Source organism: Labrus bergylta, chromosome 3 (genome assembly GCF_963930695.1).
Source record: "Labrus bergylta chromosome 3, fLabBer1.1, whole genome shotgun sequence".
Lineage (NCBI taxonomy): Eukaryota > Metazoa > Chordata > Actinopteri > Labriformes > Labridae > Labrus > Labrus bergylta.
Window position 1 is genome coordinate 13539009 of NC_089197.1, and position 13130 is coordinate 13552138.

Genomic DNA, 13130 nt, shown 5'->3' on the forward strand with positions numbered 1-13130 from the left:
ATCATCTATTAATGCGTGGAAGTTCACAGTTGAAGCACTTAATGAAATGGAGATAAACACTTATAGGTTGAGCGACAGAGAAAAGGAATTCAGAAGAAATTAGAGTAAATGGGTCAAGAAAATAGAAGTAGTGAAAAAGCAAAATGTAAATTAATTTAAATGAAGAAAGTACAGTAGGATCTCTTTCATAAAAATCTATTAACAAGGCAGGATGAACATGAGTGATGAAATCAGATGATGTGTAATGTCAATACCTGCAATAAAGTAACCAAAAAAAAAGGTTGGTTATATGCCGAGTGATAATGATCCATTCCTGGAACCAAGAAAAGCCTTTTGAAAGCTGCAGAGAGGATTCAAAATGTCTTTTCATGGGAGCTTCTTTTGACTGTACTGTAAGTCTTATCACAGCACTTATTACAGTAATAGTAAATTGACATTGACAGACATTGATTTTTCAAAATAAAGCATGACGCGTCAGTAAGAGTTCAGTTTATCACAAAGCAAGATTACAGCAACTAAAAACTCCAGTTGCAAAAGTATAAAATACAACAAATACTTCATTCCTTAATACACCATACAAAGCCGAATGTGGTTTTTGCATATTTTTCAAAATGTCCCTCTTTTTGAATAATTTCACAAAAAATATTCTATGTTGAATTTAACTCAACATTCCAAATAAAGTGGTTAAAATAAAACAAAGACATCAAATTACCCAATATTCAAGTAGATAAGGCACTGGGCCTGCCAATCCCTGACCTGAAAAGTTTGGAGCCTGTGAGGCTTGTAGCACCAAGTACTTTCCTGCAGCTCCATGTTGAGCATATACACACATTACTCTGTGGCTTAAAAAAACATGTGTAGTAAAGTCAAAGAGTGACACATCATGACAGAGCAATATTGAGACAACTACTTCCAAAAGCTTTTGACAAGCTGCAGACGTTAAACTTTGCAACAGACCACTTGCTTAACCCGGCCCCTGAGGTGTTTCAGTCCAATCACAGCTTGGCTTTCCTTAGCAGGAAACTCAGGCTGGTCTAGCTGTGGACTTCTCCACATTTAATGTGTTACAACAACATTTCTCAGCATGTAAGAAGTGTGTATGGTTTTACTTTTCCCCACCTTTATGAAACCAAAATCTGCTGTAATGTAACTTTAGCATGCCTATCTAACTGCAGCAACCTACAGTAACCCAGCATCACATAGAAGTAAGCCCATCATTGAAGTTATTACACTATTGTCTATTACGATTCCGGATGATCTAGTAACCCCATGATATACATGTTTTTTGTATTTGGCGAAACAAATTGGTTTAGCTATTATTTAAGCTCAACTTTCAAACTATCATTTTTAAAGTAAACACAGTCAGATCTCACAGGTTTCTTATTGTGTCTTTTAAACTGGGTCTTCCTAGCTTTCCACTGTAATATCACAACGTTTGTTTTCCATATCAACAGAATAATTAACATAAAAGGATGGCCTGTTAGCATTAGCTTTAGCTGCAAGCTCTAGCCTCAGTGTTAATACGCACAATATTTAGCCAAGTACTTTTTAAAGACCTCCTTCACAGGCAAAAGCCAGAAATATTAAAGGCGAACCTGGGATACTTGTATCAGCTCATGGAGCTAATGCTAGCTTAGCTAGTTAGCTACATTGGATAAAGGTAATTGCAGCCTGCTGCTCTGAACTAATTTTGTTTAAAAACAGCCACTATTTAAAAAAATATGAATAAGTATTGATCTTAAAACACAGTGTAAACTGAACTGTGTCCAGATCAAAAAGGGACAGGCTTAGCTAAAGTGGCTAAGACGGGCTTAGCAAAGAGTCAAATACTCATAAATGTCACATTTGACTTGTACCACATCGTCTGTAAAACCGCAATCAGATTGTTTTTCCTGTATTTTTAAAATGTCTTATTCTGCTGCTGACATAAAAATGAAAGCATTGTACCAACCATGAGGTTTATAAGTGGTTTATCTACACGTGTAATAATACCTTATTAAGCTATACATTGACAAGGGACCCCGAACGTAGCATTGTTTCTATTACAAGGACATCTTGAAATATAAAAGTCCTCCTGGTCAAACTGTATAAGATAAAAAGAGCAAAATTATAAACATCTTCATGGTTTTGAAAGAGGTTATGCTTTTTTAACATTTACAACTCATGTCAGCCTTATATTACAGTTTCACCAGGACAAACATGCAAAGTTTTGTAGTGGGTATAATCCCTTTTTATTAAACTGTAGTGGTGAGGAAAACAGCCTCGCATTGCTCATTTGGAACCCGTGTTTCTGTTGGTGAGACCTGTGAACGGTCACTTTGTTGCACCTCAGCGGCGAGACGCACTGACGGAGCGGGAACGCTGGCTGCAGGATTTGCAGCACTGTGCTCTTACATTGGGCAAGTGACAACGGCCGAGCCAGCGGAGAGTCTGACAGAACCGAGACGTTAGCCGATCACGAAGACACACTGCTCCTGTAAGGGGGACAGAGAAAGAGATGGGGGTCACACACAGAGGTTGGATAACACTTTTACTTTACTTTGAACAAATAAGTAATGTCGTAAGATGAGCAGATTTGAAGAAGTGCTGCATAGAAAAATGTAACCCAAATGTGTTGCTTTTTCTGGCAAGGTTTTACCCATAACATTTTGTTGATGCATCATGCCTACTTTTATGTTAATATTTACTTCTTTTTTTTGTTTATGTACTGTAAAAAAAAGAAATTCCACTTTAGGGAATTGCCTTGCTAAAAATAATTTAAGTTTGGATACAAATTTTTGGTTTGTCAATCTTAGAGAGTGGAAGCTGCTACTTAGCTTGACTTTGTGAAATTATTTTGTCACAGAAATATTTTTTCTCCCATCTGTCACATTGATACTAATTATGATTTTTTTGTTTGTTGTTGTGAGGCTAGTACGGACCAAAAACTTCCATGCACAAGTAGGCAGTAAGTGTTGTTTTAAAATCAGCTTGAAAAAAATCTGAGGCTGACATTTAAACTGCAATTTAGACCTGCTATCTCAGTGTCCTCAGAGCATGAAGTTCCTGACTTGTTCTCTCATACATGATGGATAAAATGGCTTCACGTTATGTGCAATGCGATGACAAGAAAATTAGACATTTAATCTCACCATTTGACGTGTTAGAGTGCAACCAACTATGACAGCCGAACAAAACATAAACACATGTTTGTGGACACAGTTTGAATCTGTCAACCAGAGCAAACATGATGACCCTCTGCTGTCTGCCCTCACAGCTGTTACAGAGTAGATATATGAAATTGAAAATCCAGGCCAGACAGCAATCAGAGCGTAGGCCATGTATTAAATCATAACACTTCATCAGACACTCGCTCATTCATGGTCTTGTATTGTTCTTCTATTTCACCTACAGTCCTTCAGGAATCCAGTTCGTTTAACAATCTGTCCAAAGATTCCACACAGACTATCTGGAGAAGAGAAAGAAAAATACAACCCACACTTTCCTGCTGGATTCTCAATTCAGGTGATGTATTTCTGTGAGGCGAAGTGAAACTGCTGATGGCTTTAACAGACAACTTGAGAATCTAAAAAAAAAAAAAGTACTATTATGTGCTATGTCATGCCTCAAAGCCACTCAGGGACATGAACATTTTATTTCCTAAATCTTTCTGAACAATCCTGCAAAGACTCATCTCCTAGTCCTTCTAATCAAGTTGAATGTTTTTCAATCGAGGTCCTTCAAAGTCTGCAACTGAAGTGTGACATTATGATTATCGGTTTAGATTAGGTTTAAATGCTTTTGTATGTAGAACAGGAGGTTAGTACGGACTGCAGATGGTCTCTGTTGAAGGCAAAATGTTGATGGTTTTAAAAAGAGAGGGGAGACTTTTACAGGTGATGAAATAAAAAAAAAAAGCAGAGAGAACTCCCATAATTCCCCGCTGGCCTCTATGTGATCTTTTGTTTTTGTGGTATTGATTGAGAGCCCCCTGGCGGCAGAATCTACATATTGTACGTTTAAGTGTTGGACAGAGACATTTAGTTAAATATAAATAAACCACTACAAGGTGATAGATTAGGTTTCTTTTGGTGTTATGAAACACATTATATGACATACTGAGCATTCAATCAGTTTGTCCTCCTGCCCTGAACTCACTACTCATTATAGCCTCTACAACTGAACCCACTGCTCTTTAACCGTTCATAAAAGTCCAATGTGAGACATTTCTGATGTCACCCACCATAGAGAAACTCTATGACGTCAGAAGGGTTCAAGTGTCACAGCAGCAACTCATCACACGTGTTCTCCTGATCTCTTTTACATCTCCTTTATTTAACCAGTCAGCAGTGTGCCCCACATATGATTGTAGACAACATGTTTGTTTTTCATCATTTGAGATAACACAGCTTTTGATTGGGTCCTATTGAACCCCCCCCCCCCCCCCCTCCCATGTGTAATCATCATCAGTGGATGAGTCTTTGCATGTGTTTGTTCTTTAGGGTCAATGATGTTTAAATACAGCTTCATAAAAGTAAGGATCAACGAACAAACAAGCTGAGGGTGGAAAATGTTGAGAGGCTGTTGAATGACCTACATCAGCAGTTCTCAAACTATGGTAGGCGGGTTCCCTGTGGTGGTACGCAAAGAAATCTCCACAATATTAAAAAAAAACCTGTTCAGCATAAAACAACTTTTTTTTTTTGACATACTCTTATCTTATCTGTCTTGTATCTATTGAGTTGTATTTATATCAAATGTGTTTTCCCCTCTAAATTAATCTAGTTTTTTGCAACAAACAACTTTAATATGCCCAAAATTGTTTGTCCTCAGAAGCACACAAATAATGCATTTGTTTTTGATGAAGTTAAATACAACTTACTTTTATCTACAAACCAAATAGACTATCAGCATAAGGCAGGATTTGTAACCTTTTAAATGTCGCATGTCAATTTACAATATCTGTCGGCTTTTTTAGTGCGCCGTTTTTTTTTACTGCTGCTCCACGTCTCCCGTTGCTAAAAGACATTCTACAAAAATGAAACATACATAACTTTTAGTCTATTATATTGTTGGATATATTAGGCTATGCATTTTAATAAAAACACTGCAAAAAAAAAAAGAGATAAACACAGATGCTCCTCCTCCTCTCTGCAACTGCGTTTGTTTCCCAGACATAAAGGAAATCATTGATCAACACACGCACGCCAAAAACAACAACAACAAAAACACGGCTATCTACGGCTATCTATGACAAACTATATAGCCTAGAAAATGAACTGCAGAAATCCATAACAGATGCAGCGGCGAACAAACAAACAGATGAACAAATGAACGATCGGCACCTTGGACAGCGCGTAAGGCACATACCTGCAGCAAAAGTGTTCAACCTTCACGGTGCACTTCCCCCTCACAGGGCGCCTGCACCCCTTGCAGGAGACAATGGTCATATTTTTCTTGCAGTGCGTGTTTGTCTGACACTGCCTCCTTCTCAGCTCTTGTGGATGCTGTGGCTCTGTGAGCACCAACGTCAGACACGCAGGTGTTCCTCTCTCTGTTCCTTTGCCGGCTCAAGAATGAGCATGTATCTATCTGTCTATGGTCTCTATCTATCTATCTGTCACTCTTTGTTAAATTCCTGCGCATATATATGAAGTCTATAAATAGAAACAATAACTAATAAAAATTAAAACGACGAAATCAATCCAGGGACATGTATCATTTTAAACTGCCGTCAATATGAAGGCGGCGGCGGTTAGAGGAATAAATGCTCAGAAATCTTGTGTGTTTTATTTTAGTTACACATAGGCCTCAGAAAACATACAGGACACATATTTAAAAAGAGTCATAGGATGAGAGGCTCGTAGTTTTTATTTAAAAAAAAAAAAAATATATATATATATATATATATATATATGTATATATATAAAAATATATATATGTATTATAAAAACCCAAACTGTCCGTCACACGGTCTTGGCGGTTCTAGTGTTAACGCTCCTCAGGAGTCGAGAGGGATTTTTTTTTTTTTTTTAAAAAGGCAGTTTTGCCATGTTGAACGCAGAGACTTATAATACAGCAGCTCTGATTGCACGGAGCATGCAGAGTGCGCGCCTGCACGCTCTCTCTCTCCCCCGCTCCCTCTCGCTCTCTCAGGCACGTAGCAATTTTATGAATAAATAAACAAGAATAGGTGGGATATATACTTGGGCCCAGGTATCGTGTTTGTGTGGGAAACACTGGAGATTAAATATTCTCAAACAGGTTGTTGGTATAAAGTTTACATTTTTATTGTGCTGCACTTTTTTTTGGATTTGGGCCAATGTCAGTGTTGTTTGGAGTTTAAGTGCCAGTTCTAGCGCTAGCCCTTAGTAGTCCTATAGTGTGGCTGCCAACAGTCAATAATAAATAACCTCCTGCGTAAAATGTGTGTAGAAATAGGCCTACAGTGTATTTTAACATCTACCATAATGGTGGTACTTGGAGAGCCAAATATTTTCGGAGGTGGTACGCAGTCTAAAAAGTTTGAGAACCACTGACCTACATGAAACAAATGTAAATGACCATCTTGACCCAAATCAACCTTGACCTGTGTATATGAATAATATATGCAGGATGACCACAAATGCATTTAAAGGTAGACATCTGTTTGAATGTCATTAAAAACATTTTATTTGGGCTGCCGCTTTGAGGACTGAAGCCTCTGTACATGGGGCGCGCAAACTACCCACTAGTCCACCGCGGCCCACTTAAATGTCAACTATTAGGTAATAGTGCCCTACAAATGGATAAATATAAATTAACAGCATCTGTTTTTGTAATTTAAACATGGAGTAGAAGTGTTTTGCCACTAGAGGGCAGTGTGAAAAGTTCCAAATATGACATTGAGTCATTCAATTTTAGTTTTAAAGTACATTTTTTTTAATTCAAGCTGTTACAAAAGGTCAATGAAAAAACATCTTTAGTCATGGTTTTGGTCAGCAAACACATCAATATTTTCTTAATCCCCTCTGCCAAATGCAGCTGCATGTTGAAGCCAAAAATGACCATAAATAAGCAAAAGTTACAAAGACAGAGAATCAGACGTTATTGTTTTTGGTCAGACAGCTACAAAAATTAGCCTCAACTTGATTTAAAATGAAGCAAGCTGCAGATACAGGTACTAAGTCTCTTTGGTTTAACACCACAAACAAGTCTTCTCACATTGCTTTCATATATATGGATTTCAGCCACTGTAAGGTGTGAGACTTGGAGCTCTTCTGCCGGAAGTGAAGGAGGTGAAATCCCATCACCATCTGTTGAGTTTAGTTTTTGGTTTATTTCATGTAACAGCTCCTGGAGAAGAGCTTAGCCTCGCCCCTGAAACCCTCAACGGATGAATAGTGTAACAGATGCAGTTAAGTATTTTGCCCCCCAGGGGGGAATGTGGGCTGGTGGTCTGCAATGGAAAAGGGGGCTGAGTCCAACTAAACTCACTTTTCTGACATCTCTATCCTGTCTGTGATTTTGATGCATCATTAGAGCGATGTAGATTTCAAATTCTAATGACAATAAAACTTAATGTTTTGGAAAAGACAGATAATTACGTCCAATTAAGACATTCAGTAACATACCACTTTTAACGAATAATAACTACATTTCACTTATTATCTGAAATTTGATGTGAGGATTATTGATAAGTGATTTGCACTGAAAACACAACAAACAACAGAACACATTACATTTCTGGAAAAACATCAAATTAATTTCATTATTATGTCAAGAACTTTTGAGTTTGTTTTTTAAAATTAATAATCATGAATGACAACATAATTAGTGAATACATTGAAAGTGCTATCCTGTCATTACGGTTAATTTAAATGCACTGGTGTTGAAGTCCTTCAATTTATTATATGTCTGTTTTGATGATAAAATACTTTAAAGCATCTGGTTTTACATTTTGAAAACATTTCAGAAAAAAACTGAACATGTTTGGGAGAAGTCATCTTTTCAAATGTATTCCTAAACCAAACTAAGCCCATTAACAGCCACACCTCTACCTCAAAAGAAGGTCATATAAAACCCACAATGCAGCTCTGTAGCTCCAGACAGCGGCTATATGCTCCGGGAATCTTAAGTGAGCAGAGAATTCGTCAAACCTTGTAGAAATCTACTTTTCCCACACAACATGACCTCTGACAACAGACAACAACATGTATACTCTGTAAGACACTTCACAACGCCCACATGAAGTGACCATGAAATAAGGAAAAGTTCTAAAGGCGGAATCAGTGGTATAAATAAAATGATATCTTTATAATAAAGGGTTAAGTTTGATGACATGAATAGGAATAAAGCTCTATGTACAAAACAACCAGTCAGGTATTTTGAAGACATTAATGTGTCTCAAGTATCTCCAGTACAATTTTCCACTTTTTGAGTTCACATTGAAAATTGAGATTTTCTCCAAAGATGGTTTCCTGTGAGCATAAAAACTGTCCTGTGTTGTATGCTATCATACCTGTCATTTTTATTATCATTATGATAAATGTTAAAGTGAATCTTAGAGAAAACCAGTCCTCCCCTTTTTCTTATCATTAAAGTTGCTAATGTTAATATTACACTGATCCGCCTGTTATCATACTTTCATACCATTCTTCGTTGTTGCTGCTTGTTTGTCTGTTCATCATGAGTCTGGTTTTGCCTGTTAAAACAAGTTTTCATTTTTTTGCTGTAACTTTGCTAAATGTTGCTGAGTGCTGTGCTCATGATGGATTCGTGTTGGGTCTTGGGTCATGTTGGGTCTAAAAAAAAGTGAGTAAGGTCTAGACCTTCTCTTTTTGTGAAGGGGTCTTGAGATAACATCTGATGTAATAAATAAAAATGATTGATTGATAGATTTATTTACCATTAGGAGACTTCACTCTTATGTGTATGAACTTGTTTTGGAGCGAGGTGATCCTCCTGAATTTATCCCCAAATACACTTAAATGTTGTCTACCATAACCTTGTAAAGATTGAAACCATTTATCACCAAGATGCTGAAATGACTTTGAAACAACTGAGAGGCTATATTGGATTCATTGAAAAACATTAATTAATTGGGAAAGTCAATTTGAACACCTGCTCAAGTCAGAACTAAATTTTGGATTAATATGGAAACCAACTAGCTTAGGTTAGGATCATGAGTTACAATCAGTCTGAAGATGGATCATATATCCAGGCTTTATATTTGTTTTTAATGACTTGTTAATTTGAATAAGATTTATCTTGAAAAATGTTAAGCCTGTACATAAAAAACAAGATTTGCATTAGTTCTGAGCTTTGTGTCTTACTCAGATATTCCACTATATTTAACCTACAACTGATACTAATGGAAACGTGTTTGCATCAACTCAGGAGCCAGCCTTTGAGATCTAATGTTTCAGTTAAGGTAATAGAGGTTTGTATTGCAGTGTGAAGAGCTTCAGTAATAAATCATCTGAATGAAAACGCCACATACTGTACAGCAGATTATGCCAAGTGGTTTCTTGTCCCCCATTAATATACAGTATTCTATTATTTAAAAGACCATTTACTGTCCATGTGAAAGATGAACTCACACTAACATCACATTATCCTCCTGCTGATGAACAACAATGTGATCCAGGTGTGATGTGGAGTACCTGCAGCTCACATACTCTTGAAGCCTGTCTCACACAGCGACACACGTGTTTCTAACACATGTCTCGTGTTACTGCATGACTTCGTGTGCTGGTAGTTGGACCAGGTTGTGCCTGACAGGCTGAGAAAACTTCTAATATAGCCATTGATAAGTCCTGTATATAATATTGTGTCACAGTGGCAGGGTAGAATACTGACACCAGACCAGCCTTTTATTAATGTCAGATGATATGTAACCGACTCAGATCTAATAAACCTCCCTTTCATATATTTTATGAAATGTATAAAATGATTGTCTGATCCATCACTGTACATGCATATCTCATCTCATCTCCTGAGATGATTCTGAACTGGATCCCATTAAAGGCTCGAGCTCTGTTTAAATGCATCACGTGTAAGTGGCTCTGAATAAATATCTGCCAATAAAACCTGGACGGAGGGTCACTTGACCCAAAGGCTGCTTTAGATCAGGAGAATCAGGCTCTCATTTAAATGCATTCATTCGTCTGTTTACATTCAATATATATTTTGATTCATTTTGCAGACCTGACTTACAGATCAGGTTTAATCCAAGCTGCCTCAAATCAGATCCTCCACACTTAGTTCCACCTGACAGATATAACACAAGGGTTGCAGGTAGAGTCGTGTTTTATCCTTTATTTCAACAGTTAAATGTGGGCCTTACAGTAGATGTTTTTGTGTAACAGTGGTATTTTACGCTTCAGCCAGGGGTGAAGTGCAGGGTACACGCAGGTATATGTATACCTACTTAGTTTTCAGTCTCCATAGGGTATAACCACTTCTAAATCCCCTCTCATTCACACCAATGATTGAATGACAATATCTGTGGTATGCTGCATTTTTTTCCCCCTAGGATGGTGAAGTGATGACCCTCCCTCATCCCTGCTTGGTCTCTAATTGGCTCATACGCTCTTACTAAATATTCAAAAGGCGTTACATGTCACTGTTTATAACAGAGGCACATTATCCTCTGCCGGGAGGGCCACATAAAAAAAGAGAGTATACCCACTTCTTTAGGCACCACTACGCCACTGGCATCAGCCCGGTTGACCCCATTGATAGGTGTGACACATTATTTCAAAAGCTATGATTGGTTGATCAGTAAAAAAGGATTTAAATAAAAATCTCTCCTAGTGATGATGGGAGCAGACCGACAGTGAAATCAAACTGCTTATTCATTAAAATCTTGCCAGACATTGATATGATCATCTCTATTTACCGTAATCAATTTCTAAGCCATTTTTTAAAAGTATAAAGTCCACTAAATGTTAGAAAACGCTGTGCCTAAAGCCTCTTCACGTCACCTTGAGAGCTCTCTCCAGGGCTAAGGTGCTTTCATCTTTACCAGGGTCTAGTCTTATCTTTATGATTCTGAGAACCTTCTTGGTTTCTCTGAGAAACCCTTTGTGCGAGGAAGCTTTTTGAATGCGGCTGCTGGCCTTTTTTCATTAGACTTGGTGACAGGGTGCAGTATGTGCAAAGAAGAGCTCGGATCTGTAATCTGACTCAGGAATAAATCCCGAGAGGAGGTCTGAGCTCTGTGAATGCCCTTTATGTTTCTGTAAATTATTGCTCACCATAAACTCACATAACTCTTGAATATTGGTTCAACAAACTTTAAGAGGGCAAAGAATTGAGTGCATTTTGGTTTTGCATCATCAGCATATTAGCAGATTAGGAATGAGAAGCATTAAATATTTAAGTAGCATAACTTGATCTATTAGTAGATGTTTACTGTATAAATTTAACAGATAGTGACTGGAAGCATTTTCTTAATTTAACCATTGGCAAAGGCTATCTTTTTAAAAAATATATATTGTATTTGGCCTTTTTATACTTTTATTGTAGAGATAGGACAGTGGATAGAGACTGAAATCAGGGAGAGAGGGAGTGGGGAATGACATGCAGGAAAGAGGCCACAGGTTGGATTCAAAACCAGGCCGTCCGCTTGGAGGACCATAGCCTCCATACATGGGTCATTCCCCACTCTCTCCACACATTACCTGTCACGCTGTATCAATCTATCAATCAATTCTTATTTTTATAGTGCCAATTCATAACAAATGTTATCTCAAGACAATTTACAAAAAGCGGGTAAAGGACCTTACTCTTTGTTTTATTATCTACAAAGACCCAACATGAATCCACCCTGAGTACTAAGCAACATTTAGCAAAGTTACAGGGGGAAGAAAAAACTTATTTCTGTGAAAAACCAGACTTATGATGAACAGCCATCTGCTGAACCTGCACTGGGCTTGAAAAATAGGATAGAGGGAGATGCAGGAAGATAGATAGAGACAAACAGAGCAGCAGCAACAACAACAATGAATAAGATATATCTGTACTACCCAGAAAAAGACCAAAAAAGACCCAAAATTAATCTTGAAAAATGTAAACTCACAAGACAAATGCACTTATTTTACTGCCTTTTGACCTAACTACCTGACCTTATTGCATTAGGGATCAACGTGGTTGAACCTAGTCACTGATACATTCTGGTGTTGTGATGTACAGATAATATTTTATGTTGTCAATAAAACTACAATCAGAGGTGCTGCTTGTCAGCAGGCAAAGCAGGAGACTGCGTGGGACTCCAGGCCAGTAGGGGGCCCCCCCGAGGGCTGACAAACTTTAAACCATAGAAGTGACTTAAAATGTGCAAATTGCAATGACAGTAGGAAACCTCCCTAAGGTGGACCCATCTGACAGCACTCACTCTGGTTGCCCTGCTAAGCGTCAAATGCAATATTTCTGTGAAAACCAAAGTTTGTCAGTGAAAGTCATAGAATGGAAATTAATAAGAATTATCAGTCAAGTCAATTATCGGGGGAAAAAAGAAGAAGAGGGGTTTGCGCTGGGACAACTGGGAGACATAATAATTATTTGCTGGAGGGGCCACAAAATAGGTTTTAACTAGGGCCCCAACAGAAGCCAAAATCGCCACTGACTACAATCATTGAATTACTCCTGTGGATGTTATTATGTGTCAGTATCCAGCCTTCAGTACTGTAACACACCATGTTCTTTTATGAACTGAGTTTGTATGCTCCTCACATGAACCTGATGAAGCATTAGTCAGCCATACATTCTCTGAAATTTATTTCAGGAAGATTTAATTCAACAGTCCTGACAAACGGCACTGTTCATTAAGCTCATTACATTCAAACTGCTGGTTCCTTTGTCTTCTTAATCAGTGGGATTCATGTTAAACTTGTACCAGAATTAATTCATTACATGTACACACATGTACACAACACAACATACATTTCATGAGCTTCATGTTTAAGGCTGATCGTACAGCTTGTACTTGGAATTTAAAGAAGCTTCTGAGCTTGAACATTTGCAATCATCAGACTGCCTCATTGAATTAAAAAAAACACCAACATCAACAAAACAAGAAATCCTTGACTGAGATGGAGGGACACACAGAGAGCTTACATGGCCAGCTGTTTGCTGTCACTGTGTCCTATGCTTCAGATATGTACTAT

General features: G+C 37.8%; 1 protein-coding gene across 1 annotated transcript in view; it reads right to left on the minus strand.

The window, feature by feature from the left end:
• Positions 1-474: 474 nt before the first annotated feature.
• LOC109986846 (A disintegrin and metalloproteinase with thrombospondin motifs 7) overlaps positions 475-13130 on the minus strand; it is a 75124-nt gene continuing 62468 nt past the window's right edge. Inside the window, exon 24 of the mRNA XM_020637691.3 lies at positions 475-2474. Coding sequence (XP_020493347.3) covers positions 2329-2474 — 146 coding nt within the window. The 3' untranslated portion in view covers positions 475-2328. The remainder of the gene's footprint in view (positions 2475-13130) is intronic.